Source organism: Thunnus thynnus, chromosome 2 (genome assembly GCF_963924715.1).
Source record: "Thunnus thynnus chromosome 2, fThuThy2.1, whole genome shotgun sequence".
NCBI classification, from domain to species: Eukaryota; Metazoa; Chordata; class Actinopteri; order Scombriformes; family Scombridae; genus Thunnus; species Thunnus thynnus.
The window spans coordinates 5,105,653-5,121,990 of record NC_089518.1 but is presented as its reverse complement, the minus strand read 5'-3'; the positions used below and the strand labels follow the sequence as shown (position 1 = coordinate 5,121,990).

General features: G+C 37.7%; 2 protein-coding genes across 2 annotated transcripts; both read left to right on the top strand.

The window, feature by feature from the left end:
- The first annotated feature begins 1,644 nt into the window (after nt 1-1,644).
- Nucleotides 1,645-5,297, top strand: LOC137171980 (uncharacterized). The gene is made up of 9 exons (XM_067576222.1): nt 1,645-1,910; nt 1,991-2,032; nt 2,195-2,257; nt 2,438-2,479; nt 2,565-2,627; nt 2,935-2,997; nt 3,096-3,158; nt 3,340-3,468; nt 4,019-5,297. The coding sequence occupies exons 1-9, from the start codon at nt 1,664-1,666 to the stop codon at nt 4,300-4,302; spliced, it is 996 nt and encodes a 331-aa protein (XP_067432323.1). The 5' UTR covers nt 1,645-1,663; the 3' UTR covers nt 4,303-5,297.
- A 580-nt stretch (nt 5,298-5,877) lies between these two features.
- dhfr (dihydrofolate reductase) lies at nt 5,878-11,311 on the top strand. Its single transcript, XM_067600391.1, has 6 exons — nt 5,878-6,052; nt 6,732-6,781; nt 7,838-7,943; nt 10,200-10,323; nt 10,512-10,627; nt 11,060-11,311. Exons 1-6 carry the CDS (start codon nt 5,961-5,963, stop codon nt 11,139-11,141), a joined length of 570 nt encoding a protein of 189 aa, XP_067456492.1. The 5' UTR covers nt 5,878-5,960; the 3' UTR covers nt 11,142-11,311.
- The last annotated feature ends 5,027 nt before the right edge of the window (nt 11,312-16,338 follow it).

Here is a 16,338-nt window from a genome sequence, read left to right as displayed (position 1 = left end):
AATGAACTATTATTATATAATGAATTCATTATAATTGTCTTGTTAGATCTTCTGTAATCTTCTGTAATTGCTTTTTCCTCACTATGGCTCCAGCTGCACACTTGGTTGTCTGAGGAGGAGAAATTTCTCTTTATATTGGCTTCTCTGAGATTCCACCCATTTTGAGCCAGGTCATTGGTGCTTTGCCAACATTGAGACATGTGTGTGATATTGTGCTGTGCAAATCCATTTCACTCAGTGACTGATAAGGTTCTGGAGGTGAAGTGAGCTTCTCTTTTATGCAGTTTTGTAAAACCTTTTCAAAACTTTTGCACAGATATTTCCGTTTGGTTTCAAAAAAACAAGAAAATTATATGTTCTGAAAAGGCTTTGATAATTTTTTGGTCTGTTTTGAGGTGATCAGTTATATCACTCTCTATGAACATTATCTCAACCTATACAGACTATACAGGCACTGGGTAATGTGATGTTACTGAGCAACAATTCCTTCAGATTAGAGAAACCCACCTACAGTAGCCTGACCAAAGCATCGAGAAGCAACAGCCTACTGAACTTAAGGAAGATGCAAGTATCCTCACAGCCCCAGTCAGAGGAGCCTACTACTTCACATTGTCTGCATGGGAAAGACGGACAATGATGAACATGGCTATATCAGTGTTACTAATGCATTGGTTCTACAGCTGGAAAAGGGGGATGTGGTCTACATGGTTTTACCTGCAGACCATGGTATATGGGATGATACCTATGATCGTACTACCTTCAGTCGATTTCTGCTTTTTCCTCCGTGAGACTCAGACATGAGAATGTCTTCACCCCAAAAAATGTTTTGCATAGTTTATAAAAAAAGTCATACAATATATATATATGGGAAAACCAACCCATACACACAAAAAGATCAGAGACTGAAATCCCACTTATCAGCTGTTTAGTTCTGATGAGGATCTGATGATCATTCGACATCTTAAAACAACAGTCAGGTGTCTATATGAACACTTAAGGAGGTTTTCCTCGCTGTATGCATTCCTCCTGTTCATACTGGATATTAAAAGATCCTTCAAATGTGCTTTCACTGTAAGTGATGGGGGCCAAAAGTCATTTTGTGCAAAAATGTATTTAAAAGTTGATGTGAAGCTTATATGAGGCTTCAGCAGTCTAAGTTAGTCATATCAAGTGTATATCTGACACATTTACAGTCTTTTTAGCATCAAATTCCTGCTTGATTTGACTTATTTTGACAGCAGCTTCATTTTAGCTTCAGATACACTTTTAAAAATATTTCTGTACAGAAGGAGGCTTGAGGATTTGGCCCCTATTACTTACATTATAAGTGTATTTTGAAGTGATTTTCTAATGGTCAGTATGAACAGGAACATTTTAATGTTCATAAGGGCACCTGACTGTTGTTTTAAAAGAGACTTGAAAGATTGTGAACCTGTCCTTTAATGTTGTTATATTGAAGGAAAGAACATCATTCTAACTTGTTGTTTGCTTTAAACTCAGTTCACTGTTCAAGGATCTTTGGTGCTATTTTTATATTTGTTATCAGACACCTGTTTCATTCTCATACAGCAGTTCTTTGACCTGTTTTACATGTATATAAAGACGGGAACTGAGCGAGACGTGTCAGACTGCATCTTGCTGTCTAAAGAGGTGATATTTCACAATGAGGCATGCTGCAGCTTTTCTGGCGTTGCTGCTCTGTCTGTACTGGATGAGGGCTCAGGGTGAGAGTGGAGGGCTGACAGAGAATGATGTCACTCAGACAGATGATCAGAATGAGATCCTGAGTGTTAAAGCAACCAGCGATCAGACTAACATCTCCCCTGATATCTGGGCTGAGCTGAAAGAGCTGAGAGACATGGTGATCCAACACAGTCTGGAGCTGAGGAAGCTGGAGCAAGAGAATACAGGTTCATTCACATAGTGATAAACACGTTGATGCAATGTTCACATATTCATTACTTTCAGGACTAATTTACTTTTATTCCAGCCATACAGACCAGACTGACAGCCAGTGAAAACAAGAATGCAGGTAGATATTTACATTTTATTAAATTATATATAATTCATTCATGTTTGTGATGTTTTTCCTGTCAAGCACAAGAGTTAAATGTAACAATATCTTTAAGATGTTTACTGAGATTAATATCTAAGATTCAAAATGAACCTTTTGGTAAAAAAAATGTATTCACAGTTTTGGAGGCCAGAATAAACACCAGTGACAACAAAGTGGAGGAGCTCGAGAGAGAGAACACAGGTAAAAAAAATATGAATGAATTAAAAAAAATGACATTTTAAGTTAGAAAACATGTTGTTGTTTTAAAGTCTATCAGATGTGAAGTCCATTTAGCAGGAACAAGTTTAACTTGCTGTTTAACTTATTGATGAGATTTTACATGTGGATGTTAATCTTAATTTATTTCCTCCTCTAATGCAGCTCTTCTAGCCAGAGTAACAGCAACAGAAAATAAGAGCACAGGTAGGTTTAAATAGTGATCAAAGAAAAATGTGAAACTGCAGATCATAGTCCTACTTTATAATAAGAGTTTTAAATGTTTTCACAGTTTTGGAGACCAGATTGAACGCCAGTGAAAATTTGGTCAAGGAGCTCCAGAGAGAGAACAGCGGTGAGCTTAAAAAAATCAAAGTGTGAAAATTAAATTGAGTATATTATGTTAGCAATGAGAAAATATAAAGGGTAAGTTTCATTAATAATGTTTTGGTGGGAAAACTTTAAACATCACAGAGCACAGATGAGCTACAAAAATCCATAAAAAGCAAAAATAGCATTGTATGTTTGAAATATAAATATATTTAGTGAGATCCTAATAAAAGGTTCATAATTAAACTCTTTGTGAAAAATGTTACAGTTTTGGAGGCCACAATAAACAGCAGTGAAAACCTTTTATGATAGTAACAAGAATGTGTTCACAGTTTTGGAGGCCAGATTGAACACTGCTGAAAACATGGTGGAGGAGCTCAAGAGGAAGAACACTGGTAAGCTGCCAGTTTATTAGATATACACATACAGGTATTTCAACTTCCAGTAATGTAGTTGACCTCCTTTACAATAAAAATGATGAATGTGTTCACAGTGCTGGAGGCCAGAATGAGCTCCAATGAAAACGAGGTGGAGGAGCTCAAGAGAGAGAATGCAGGTGAGCTGTTTATATCGTTATCATAAAAGTCAAAATGTCGTATTATGGAGAATGGCAACAGTAAATCGAGGGTCATCCTCTGTGCAGCAGGTTATTAAATGAGGCAGAGGTGACATTTTGCAGCTGTTACTGATGTGAGAGGAAAATATTCTCTCTATGTGTGTCTTCCACATTCACACAGAACAACCGAAGGTGGCGTTTTCTGTCGGCCTTACTGACGCAGGATATGTTGGACCCTTCAGTACTGACATGACACTTAAGTTCAGTAGAATTCTTACCAACGTCGGCCAGGCTTATGACCCAACTACAGGTACGTACACCTCTCTCACCTACTTTTTTAAAATTTTTTTATTTGAATTATTACACACTCTTATAGATTTATGATCTAACTTATCTTTTTGTTTTTAAATTGCCTTTTCATACATAACTTTTATTGCATCCTTAGTTGTCCAAGTGTGGAATATCTCTCTTTAAATTGCCTGTCTCGCCAGTTTTTTTTCTTTGTATTTCTTGTCTTCTTAGCAGGCTAGTTCTGGGTTGGAAGCTCTTATGAAGCTCTTTCAGATAAAGTATACTATCCTGGGATATACATGATGCCATTTCTCTTTTACATAGTTTGCACATGTTTTAATGTATTATGTAGCTATTTTTATTCTATTTGGCAGGTTTTTTACTCTAATGGGTTCTTTCTGTGAAAGCTTTGATAGTTCTCACTTGTATTTGGTTTGGTTTGTGTTTTCACTGAATTGACTCCTTGATCAGATTTCTAACACAGTCTAACATACACGTACTTGGCAACAACAAACACTTATAAAGCCTGATAAAATCAATTAATGGACTGAATTCCTCCTTTGTTGCAGGTTTCTTTACAGCCCCAGTCAGAGGAACCTACTACTTCAGATTCAATGGGTTTGAAACACGGCCTTTAGCCTTAATAGGTATTAAACTGTATCACAATAACAATATAATTCATATAGCTCATGATGCAAATGATGACATTGCTTTTGTCAATGTGTCTAATGGATTTGTTCTTCAACTGGAAAAGGGAGATGTGATCTATCTGGTTCTTTGGTCAGGCTACGGTGTTTATGATGATCCCTTTAATTATACCACTTTTAGTGGATTCTTACTTTTTGCTATGTGAAGTCTGCTGTAAAAACAACCACAGTTGATTGCATGAAGTCTCAAAATAACACTATTAAAAATATGAAATCTGTTGTATTTTTGTCTGGTTACATGAGCAACATATAGGATGAAAAGGTTCTCTACTAACAATATCAAACAACCTCTTCACAGTTTAAGTTACATTCTAGTGTTTTATAATAATGATACTAAACCAAACTCATCCTACAAACCTCGCCTGAAATGCACCCAAACCCAAACAGATCACACCCTCTGCTTATTTATTTTTTATTTCTTTTAATATTTTTCTTTCTTCTTCACATTCTGTCCCCTGTTACCTATCTGTGTCCTTTTATGTTTAGTAAACCAGAAGAAATATCATCTCCTGTTGCCTTTGTATTTGTTAGTATGTCCATATTGTCTATATTTGTATGTACTTATCAGTGAATAAAAGAAAAACATTCTAGTGTTAATGAACATGAAGAGGATGTTATATGTAATTCAAATAATTTCACAAAGCATTGTGAAGACTCCTGTAGTAGTGACTCCATACACAACTGTTTCATGAAGGGAGAACACAGCAACTTTTTTGTGAAAAACATTACAGTTTTGGAGACCAGAATAAACACAAATAAACAAGTGAAAATGTGGTTGTGGAGCTCAAGATACACATCATGGGTAAGCTACAAAACTATAATTAAAAAATAAAAATTGCATATAATGTTAGAAAACATGTTTTTGCAAAATGTGATGTGCAAAAGTACTTGGAAAGGAGTCAAAACATTTAACAAAAATGTAACATCTTGGGTTGTTAATCAACTATTCTATGGTGGGACAACCGCACTTCAGCTTGGATTTGTGCTTATCTTAATCACAATGACAAGAGAGTGATGCATAGTTCAGACTGCAGTGATAACATTGGCCATATCTCTATGTCTAATACTTTAATTCTTCAATCTTAAACTGCGGTGTTGCGGTTTACAATAACAATCATACCACCTTTGATAGTTTTCTGCTTTTCCCTCTCTGTGAGTGCAGTGAATATTACACAGTTTCAACATTATTTAAAAAATATAAACATTTATAAAACCTAAATAACTTGTCTGTGTGTTTTCGCTCTATTTACATGAACAAGACTCTGCAAGTCATAGAACATTCTCACCTAAAATATTCAGTGCTCAGGCCCTAATAAAGAAAGAAAGAAACAAACACGAAATACAAAAGGGCCCTCACCCTTTAAGCTCGGGCCCTAAATATGCAAAGCCTGTAGTGAGAATTGTGAAAAGATGGGAGGCCACTGAAAATCTACAGTCCTGCCTGGACTGCACTGACTGGGACGTTTTGAGACGAGTGACATCAGCTGATCTGGATGAGTATGCAGACATCATTGCATCCCCACAAGGACCCAGGTCAAGTACAACAAGCCATGGTTTACTGAGTTTTTCTCAAAAATCCTGACTATGACCAGAGGAGAATGTATACTGTGAATTTTAGTAGTTATCAAATGTTGGAAGCATTTTCTCCCTTAGAAGTAAATCGACATTGAAGGAGTTATTTAACCGCCACTAGATGGCAGTAACGTAACGACGTGACTGTTAGCTGAAGAAGAAGAAGAGGCTGGCGGGAAGGTGCCAGGATATCACACACAACAGAAGTCCAGAGGATTGTCCAATTGTCGCAATGTCCCGCATCCTGAACGGTATCGTGGCAGTGTGTCCTGACCTGGGCATCGGCAAGAGTGGAAACCTGCCCTGGCATCCAGTCAGACTCAGGTAAGTCCTGTTTACAGACGGTTTGATTCATTGAGTTCATGTGGAAACTATAAAAAGCATGAATGCGAGGTTCAGCAGCGGAGCACAGTGTTGCCAGATGGGAAATGTTAAAGTATAGTAGCAGAGGCTCAAAATGATCGTACCCGAGTTATAACGAAGAGAACAAATAGGCATAAGTGTGTAATTTCAGAAAACACGTGCTGCGTTCACGGACGCGCCGTAAAGTCCCACTTTGAAGATGCGTGGTCACAAATGCGACTCAAAAAACATTTCGAATTTACTAATGTAAAATACCTTATCAAAGGAGACATATCGGAGAAAAATCAGGCATGTTCGAAACTATTTAGACAGTGTGATGTTTACATGTTTCTCAAGACATCTAGGCTACTGTCCAATTGCATCTTTCCTCTGCACTGTAAGATTTTAATTTCCCACGGCACTGGAAGGCAGCATTAGTATTAGTACAGGTTGCCCTGCACAAATACAAATAGTCACAAAATGGTCAAATTATCGAACATAACGGGACTTTTGGCGTTATTGACCGTACATCGTCCAGAGGGCAAATTATTATACAAATACGGTATTTATCGTACATCTGGCAACGCGCACATCTGGGAGCACTGCTAATCTATCAGTTTTGTCTTCAATTGATGTAAGTTAATATGTTCTTCTTTTATAGTAACGAATTCAAACATTTCCGAAAGATGACAGCGACGTCATCTGTGGAAGGTAACGTATGTCTGTTAAAGTCAAACAGTCAAAGTTTGATTTGTCTCTCACAGATGAACATGTTTGGTAACGTTATTATATTCCAATGGCTGTACTAAGAACATGATACCATGAAGTGAGGTGAGAAATAAGAATATGCACTATAATGGAAAAGTTGTAGACCATGACGTCAACAGCAGTAAGCAAGTGTCATCAGTGCAAAGCAGATAGAAGTTACAGCAAGGGACGTGTGGTTATAAAAGGTTAACTATTGCCATGACAACAAAAGTTGTAAGAAACTGACTTTGGACTTATGAAAAGTGTGACTGAAGAAAAACATCCCACCATTTGCAACAGTGGAGTTTGTATTTGTCCACATTCAAAATTCAATTATTAAATTGACTATGTTTGTTTTTATATGAGAATATCATTCAAATTAAATTTGGAATTTTATTAAATTCAGCTTTGTATGTCAAACCAAAACCTTTTAGTACGGCATGAAACAAAAAGCTTGAAGAATCAGTTCCACTGACTGGATGAATACTTGTCACTATTTTACAGTGTGTCTCCTTCACTTTTGGAGCTACTGGGCAGGATGGATCAGAATATGTTTTACCTCGCATATCAGCTTCTATATTAGCGAGAGAGTACTACATAAGTAAGAACATAGTATACATGCTGTTTTAAAGATGACTAGATGACTCTAGTATTGTATTTTTGGTCATTCAGTCCTCTTCCGTTTCTTGTAAGTGGAGATAACTGAGGTTTTACATTTGTTGTCAGAGTTCAGGTTTATTCAGCATTAACTGGATCATGAGTTTAGTTTTGAGGCGCCGATAATGAAACGTTGATATTCACTCACACATTTTTCAGATCGGATTCAGGCTCACACATGTCGGGATGAATTTAAGAAATTAATATTTGGAGTAAAGAAGAAAACACTGTTTGTTTACATTTACAGGAAAAGATTCCAACTGTCTCAATATTTTAAGTTCAGACTTCCATATCCTTAGTATGTTCATGGTTGTATGTCAGCTGGTGTGTGTTAGGTGTTGATCTGCTCTTACTGTCCTACAGGAAAGCAGAATGTGGTGATCATGGGCAGGAAGACGTGGTTTTCCATCCCAGAGAAGAACAGACCTTTGAATAACAGGATCAACATCGTCCTCAGCAGGGAGCTCAAGTATGTCACCAACCAGTTAATGCCAGTGTTTCCCATACATAAGTTCTACTTGCGTGGCCCGCCCAGGTAGATGAAATCTGAATACAGTTGTTTGTTTGTTTTTTCAATGGAGATGCACAATTGTCATTTCATAATGCATATAGTCCAGCGGACCCAGTATAAATATCACAACACTGTAGCCTCAGTTTGTGCCTCTGATGATAGACAACAAAAGCTACAGCTACATACTGACACTCCGTCACAGACACACACACACCTCTCGTAGCAGAGCCGCTAGCTCAACGACAATGCAGCTACCAAACTTTTACAAAGGATAGAATGTGCTTCTAGTGACTGTCAAAGCTCCAGCAGATCAAATACTCTGCAAAAGAGTATTTCCTGCTGGTCATCAAATCTACTGTAGCTCACTAATTCACAGCTTCACCACTTTCTTTTTTTTGTCATTATCTGACACCCAAGACATTTCAACTTCAAGTGCTGAGTGTAGAGGTTAATCCTGTGTTCATTTTTAAAAGTTGTTAACTGTAATTCATTTGTTACATTCTTAGTCGATAGCATTCACATCTGATAAGAAACGGAGCATGCAAGAGATGTAGTAAAAAGAATAGAGCGCTGTAGATAATGTAGCTGAATGAGACACTTTCACCCCAGCATCCTCTGATGATACTTACAAACAGGCTGTTTTATTGGTGGACAATCAAATGCATGTCTACCGTTTTGGCATCATGTTGACCATCAGTTACCGTTGGTAACTGATGAGGCATTGAAAGAGACTGCTCCCATCCCTTATGTTAGAAATGGTATAGACCAAAAAGTCTCTCTGCATCTTTGAATAGATCTTTTCAAAAAGATTGCAAGAATTTAGGCATGAACATACAGTACATGGTATTTTTGACATTTTAAAGCTGCACTAATGAATATTTTTATAATAATGTGTGTAATGTGTCACTCATAGTGACAAACCCGTAGAGGATTATCTTTTTTAGCTTTTTAGCTCCTTTCAGCTCATTGTCATGGTTATTTGGCTCATAAATATACAGTTTCGGTTCAGTGCGCTCATTACCAATGACTTTTCAGTAAGAAAGCTCTAATAAACCTACTATACACTACCTGCTCAGCACCAAATAGCAGACACACACAGTCAGAGACTAACAGGTGCACCTAGTGGAGCATTTAGCAGCTAAAGAGCCAGATATTTTTCTCAGGAGTTGGTGGTGACACAAAAAAAAGTTGTTGTTTTTTTCCCAAAAAGGTGGAAGGGTACCAATATTTTCAGCTGAGAGAGATATATAGATAGTTGGTCGTTGATACCTGTGTTTGTCAGTCTCTCTTTAATCTGCTGAAACATTTCAAGGAGCACAATTTCAATGAGGCTACATAACCTCCAGGTGAGTCGGCTACCACTAGTGCTACATTTAGACTTCATTGTTTACATCATTGACAACCCCACAATCAAACATTTGATTTAAACAGCAAATAGAGGTAATTGTGGATTTGAAATGATCTCAACATCTGTTGAGTCAATCACATTTCTATAAAACCATGGAGTGCTATTCCTCCATTTGTTGGGAAGGAGGACTTTCCAGTCAACTTAATCTTACAAGTGAGCAGAAATATCTGAAAGCATGACAGCTGAAATACAAAAATACTTAAAATATATTTTAAGACTTTCTAAGCATCTGTGGGGACCCTGATTTTGAGGCAGCCACCTCCGCAATTCTCTATGCAGGAAAATCCCTGAACTTACCGAAATATTGTGAGAACGGTCAGACTTGGTGTGAGTCCCTGAGTCCAGGAGAGCAGCAGGTGAACCAAATGTCAATCACAGCTGTGAATCAACACCCACACGGCAGACATCAAAGCTACTATAAGTCTTCAAATCTTAATAATGGAGCAATAATTTCCAAAATGACCACCAGCACACTTATTAGAGACCCAAATTCAGCGATTAAGACCATAATGGCTGGTTGAAAATTGTATTGACTTAGTATTTCATGAGAGAAATCGACGCTTTTTGAATGGGAGTCTATTGGAGTCAGCACCTAGAAACTGTCAGTGGTATTGCACTATAAGGTACTTCCACATTGGCTTCAATATGAAGCCTTGGTTGTTGCCGTTTGGCGTAAACGCACTGCCCCTCCATTCAGATGATGTGTGAATGCAGCCTAAAATGTTGTGATAAAGCAAGATGTTGGTTTGTATCAGTGTTACACTGTTGTAGGAAACAGCTGATGTTGAGTGTTGGTTGTTTTCCAGAGAGCCCCCTGCAGGAGCCCACCACCTGGCTGCAGATTTCAGCTCAGCTCTCAGGCTGCTTGACACTGAGCTAGCGGACCGGGCTGACCAGGTCTGGGTTATAGGAGGCAGCTCTCTATACAAGGTACAACATAGAACACAAGTCTTGATGTATTGAGATTGACAATGGCAAATACTAACCAATAATATTCAATTTTCCTGTGAGACTGTTTGCAACTGTCAGTAATGGGTCATGAGCTGAAATAACATACTTTTGCATTCACTCACCGTTCTTCTTTTTGTAATTATGTTTGGTTCCTGTGGGCTACCCAGGAGTTGATGGAGAGCCCGGGGACTAGGAGACTCTTTGTCACACAAATCCTGAAGCAGTTTGAGTGTGACACATTCCTCCCTGAAATCAGCCTGGACAAATATCGTCTACTGCCAGAGTAAGACCAGCATGCATATTCTACTCATTGTTGTGCCCCTTATAAAGGATAATCAGGTTTATTATAACTTCAATCTTTTGTAGTTTTGGCCATCATTTCAGTTATGGTAATATTGTACCTACCAAGTAAAGATCTGGGAACACAGATTACATATATGATATGATATATCAGATATCAGTTTGGGTCGTAACTTTATTGTTTGCATTTGTTTTCTTTCCAAACAAGGGGAAAATAAGACCTAAGTTTTAATGAAGTAGAAGCCTTAAATCTGATTTACTTCATCATAAAGCCTCATTTTCCCTGCAGCTTTTTTGAATGCAAATACAAACATATTTAAAATTCACCAAATGTCTTTTTCAATAACATCCCTCAAGGTGTGAGACTGCCCTTAAAACCTTTTAACATTAACAAGATGGCTGGTTTCTCCTACAGGTTCCCAGGAGTGCCACAGGAACTGCAGGAGGAGAATGGTATCCAGTACAGATTCCAAGTCTACGAGAGCATCGAGCAATGATGTGAAGTAGAAAATGAAATCTTTGTGATTGTGTAAATGGGCGCCAGAACAATGTAAATACAGGACTTGAAGTGATTTTTTTAAAAAAACTAACTTGTACAGTGTGAAGGTGTAATAACAAGTTGTATTTTTTCTCCAGAGTTGAAATAAACACTGATTTCAGACATAAAGATGCCTACAGTATATGGGTGTCCCTTAATACAAATACGTTATTCGGCAAAGCACAAATAGTGGGTTTCTTACGAATATTTGTTTCATACAAATATTTTTTAAATTATTTGTTTTCGGGAAGAAAAAAAAAGTCAAATACTAGCATGCAGGTCGGTTACATCTCTCTGTGTCTCTGCTCTGCTCCGCTGTTACGTCTATCAGCAGGTCTCAATGAGGGGAGTCACATCCACCTGCTGCATGACGCACATCCTGATATGAACATCACTCCTGGAGCTACTGACACTTTCTAAAATTTAAAAGCGTAATGAAAACAAAACAGTAATTTTAGTCCTCTTCCCACTTTTATTCGAATACAAATACAAATAATTTTGCTGCCTCAACAAATACAGATACAAATACAAATACTGGGCCCTCTGCAAATCCCTACTACAGTAGCAGTAATTATTTTCACTGTAATCATTCCTCCTGATTGTACTGACTATTAAAAGATCCCCTTCAAATATGCTTTCAGTCTAAGTGCTGGGGCAAAAATCAAAAAGCATTTAAAAGTTGATGTGAAGCTTATATGAGGCTTCAGCAGTCTGAGTTAGTCACATCAAGTGGATATCTGCCACATTTACAGTCTTTTTAGCATCAAATTTCCTCTTTGTGTTTCCTTGGACAATATAAACAAGTGAGACTGGTGCGAGAGTGGATTTTGCTGTTTAACCCTGTTTTGTGGAGTTTCAGTCAGCACCATCAGACCTGCAGCAAACACCGTCACTGCTGCAGCTACAGTAGCTGGGAAGGCCATCCCCCATCTGTGGTTAAGTGTCAGTTTTAGCAATAATTATGTCCATCCATCCATTTCCTGCCACTTATCTGGGTCCAGGTCACACTAATTGATAAATTGTATTACTAAGAATTATTATATACGTCTGGGAATTACTGCCAGAAATATGATAAAAAATGTTGTCAGGTGTATTGTCCCTACTGGTTTTCTGTCATTCTTTGAGCGGTCTGACCATGACACAGGTATTGAATTACATTCTAAATGGTATTAAAAATGTTTTTAAAAAGTCAAATTTAATTTGGTAAACACTGCAGAAACGCTGTCAGTACATCTGCCAGTTATTTGTAATGGATAAACTTCAGTACAGTTTCAACTGATGCCTATATCCAGCAGACAACATTAAGAAAGCCTTCAAAATGCAGTTCTAAGACTTTGAACTTGGTGTCAGACATTGATGTTTAGATTCCCCCACCCCAACTAAACATGAACTAAAGATGGCAATGGGCCTTCTGTTTAATGTGGACCAAAGGAACAGAACTGTGGGACTGAAACCCAGACTAAAGACATTTTAGGGATTAGCAGTCTGACTAAGTTTCTCAGCTCATCTACTGCATTCTATCAAGTTGCAAGAGATCCTAAAACCAGAACAAACCTTAGAATATATTCCAAATCCAGCAAAGCCATGATTTATACCAGTAAACATATGTAACACCTCCTGCATGTTACATTAAACACATAATTTGAGCTATGTCTAATAAAAAAATCTCGTAATATATCATTTAATTTGGTCGGTAATTTTATCTTTATTTCTTGGTTGTAAAGTGTACATATTTGTGTTCTTGTAATATTTTTACGTTATTTTTCTGTTATTTTATATTTCATATTTAATACTAGGCTACACAGTATCCAAGGTAACGATGCAGCTGTAAAGCCCATCACTGGGAGAACAAGTCAGACTGGGCTTGTATCCCCCAAGTGAGTGTGTGACTGTAAAATGAAAACCTGTAAATATTAATGTAAAGCCAATTTGAGAGAGACTATATTACTAACTGTAACTATATTGACATCCAAAGTGATGATTAATGTGTACTGATCCATCTGTATCAGTAGTGTCTCTGTGTAACATGTGATCCTGCTCAAGGTTAGACTGTTGGCCCTATAATATGTCAGTTAATGGTTATTGAGCTTGGCTACAGAAATGATTCATTAGTATTATAAGTTTCCTTTAATTATGATTTTATTTTTTTACTGAATAGTTTTACTGAGACCAGACTTGTATCTCCCACATCCTGAAGTGTTTCTAAGCAATCAACCACTCATTGAATCGACATCAGAGCTGTCAGTGTCTCTGCATTAGAGTCACCTAGCTAACTGTCAGCCGTTAGTCTACCATCAAAACACAACGCAGAGCCTGTTGGCTGTTACTATCAGCGATATAAAAGAGATTCAACGGGGGTGTTATAAATTGTGTAGTAGATAGTCAGAGAAGATTGACCCCCATTACACATAAATATTTCTGCATGGAGATTGAGGTGCCCAAGATTATCTACACAATCTTTGTATGCATTTAGTCAATAAAGTAATTTAAATAGTGTCTGAAAGCCTCTCCTATAAGACTACACATCCATAGTACATGAAGGGATATTTGAAATATCTGCAGTTTTTTTCAACACTTTATTCCTATATTGAATTTAGGAGAATCGTTCTGCTACAAAAAGGTTGAATATGTCAAAATATTGTCAGACTTGTAGTTGCTTAACAAATCCTCAATTACACACCTGGCTCAGATGACCCAAGAGATGTTTGTTGTGGAAATAGTTATTATTGTCAGTATGGAAAAGGCACAGTTTTCAAAGATGTTCTTTACAAGAAAGTCCCCCAATTAACTTAATAAATGACCTATGATACCAACCATGTTATGGACTTGAATGCTCCTGCAGTTGCTTTTCAATGGGTTGATATACCGTCCATGGGTTAGACTAAAAGAAGACCACTATGCAAGTCACACTGGATACTGGTGGCTCCACATTGAAAACTACAGGCGTCAAGGCCACAGGTTTGGCCTATTACAGTGGTGATATTTATCTACACCATGTCATTTAAACCCATTATACTACATATACTTAAAACAAAGAGGTAGACTCTTATTCTCACAACATCTAAAAACATTTGTTGGCAGTCTTTTGCTCTCAACAATTGAAAGCACTTGCTTTTCTTTAAAGACTCACAGGAGCTAAATATGTCACTAAGTGCAAATTTGTTTGAAAAGAAGCAGCACTCAATGACACTATCAACAGAAATGTTAAGCACCTTCAAGCAGCAATTGTTACAAAATGTTGAGGTCTTGTCTTGTTAATGAGACTGATGTTAAAATACTTCTTATTTGAATGAATATGGCTCTTACATTATACCTGTAAAAAAACAAACTAATCTGACACACCTGGGGCCGGTATGTACATTATGGCACTTGAAGGCAATAGAGCACATACAGAATGAGTCCACAGCTAATTGTCGCCCCCATGGCCCTCTAGTGGGTTCATCTTTCCCTGCACTTCCTGCAGAGACTGGCCAGGTGTGTGAAGGTATGAAAGTTGGCTGCTGTCACTTCTCATGTGAACAACCAAGTGCAACACCAAGAATGTCTTTGAGGCAAAGCTGTGGAGAGAGAGCATCTTTGATACATATGATATGGCATTGCCAAGTTATGAGGACATTTGGGGTAAGAGTTCAAAATATATTATATTCAATATTAAATGTGAATGTATTACTGTGTTTGTTGGCCATTAAAGTGGATGGCATGAATCTGCAGTAACACAATGCCCGATAGCATTGGCATTCCTTTCTGTGAAAAGGATCATTCTCATGAATTGTAAAGTAAAGAAATCAAATTGTTTTTGTTTGAGTTACTGGCTGAAGGATTTTATAGAACTCATAATGATGTTTACATAAATAATGGCTTACATGGACCATGGACACTTATAAAGGACTATATAAATAAGAGACATTTAGTTAAGAAGTGATTTGCACTGGTAGAAGATACAAAGCCAGTACAATGAATAGGAACCCATAGACGTCCTGTCAAGAAGGATTTGTGATGCAATATATTATAATATAATATTATAAGCAAATATACAGAATTTACATCTTTTTGTCTGTAACCTGTGACATACTGTTCTTGTGTTGTGTATTTATGTTGTCTGTGTTTGGTCTTATGTTTTTTTCATAAAATGTAAAGAAAAAAAAGAAAGATTGCCTTTGAGGAGACATGAAGTGTGACAGAATGATTCATCACACTGAGACAACATGGACTTACAGAGTAGTTGGAGAGAGATGGGGGAGATGGGGGTTCTCGCCCCGCTTTCCAATGTGGCTATTTGAAAAAGGTATGAACACTTTTGCCTTCAGACGTGGTCAGACGACGTGTCCTATGACCTCTAGTTTGTTTAAAGCATACTGATGCCTTAACCGTAGAGCTGAGTGCATCATATAATGCATCAAGTTCAACCCCTTCTCTGGAATTTCATAGGAGCATAGAAATCGCTCACTGCAGCAGATGAATCAGGTTGTGGGAAAGAATAGTTCACCAGAACAGTACATTTCATCATAATGACTCTTATTACACAGACAGACATCATCAGGTTTTGATATTCACAGAATAGACAAAGACCTCAGGGTGGACATGTCTTTTAAAAGCTTGTTCTGCGTTACCAGATTTACAAGCTAGAAAATCTAACATCTTATTTTGTCAGCCTTTCTCCATCGATTGCTGAATATGGTAATACGTCCATGAAGCAAGTGAAGCACTCTGTTGTGCAATCTTCACCAAAATAAATCCGTCTGCAGCCTTGAACTTTCCGGTGACGTTGGCAGCACTATTGTCATTCCACACATCGACAGTCTGAATACCTGAAGGTGAAAAGAAATCAGTCTTACCTCCGCAAATGCTTTACCAAAGACCACTGTCTGTACTGTGGCTCCTCACAATAGGATGAGCTGTCATTGGCTGTGTGCTTTCTGCTGCTTGGCTGCCATAGGCTGGCCTTTCACTTTCATCTGACGTATATTAGTCTTCACTGCCTCCTTTCATCAGTCACTCCCCTGCATGGATGTCTGCTCTCCCTACTGGTTTCTCCTGAGTCCGTATGCTGAGAGTGACCTATCAAGTGAAGGAACATCTTTGCAGTTTGAACATCTTTCACAGTCAAGAATGAAATACGTTAAGGTAGGTTTGCAAACAGACTAACATTAATGTGT

What these genes read in the sequence shown, in the direction of transcription:
- LOC137171980 (XM_067576222.1), top strand. Translation starts at nt 1,664, where the DNA reads ATGAGGCATGCTGCAGCTTTTCTGGCGTTGCTGCTCTGTCTGTACTGG. An exon ending in CAGTGAAAACAAGAATGCAG is followed by an intron (nt 2,033 to 2,194) that starts GTAGATATTTAC and finishes ATGTATTCACAG; the next exon opens with TTTTGGAGGCCAGAATAAAC. An exon ending in AACAGAAAATAAGAGCACAG is followed by an intron (nt 2,480 to 2,564) that starts GTAGGTTTAAAT and finishes ATGTTTTCACAG; the next exon opens with TTTTGGAGACCAGATTGAAC.
- dhfr (XM_067600391.1), top strand. Translation starts at nt 5,961, where the DNA reads ATGTCCCGCATCCTGAACGGTATCGTGGCAGTGTGTCCTGACCTGGGC. An exon ending in GTCCTCAGCAGGGAGCTCAA is followed by an intron (nt 7,944 to 10,199) that starts GTATGTCACCAA and finishes GTTGTTTTCCAG; the next exon opens with AGAGCCCCCTGCAGGAGCCC. An exon ending in AAATATCGTCTACTGCCAGA is followed by an intron (nt 10,628 to 11,059) that starts GTAAGACCAGCA and finishes TTTCTCCTACAG; the next exon opens with GTTCCCAGGAGTGCCACAGG.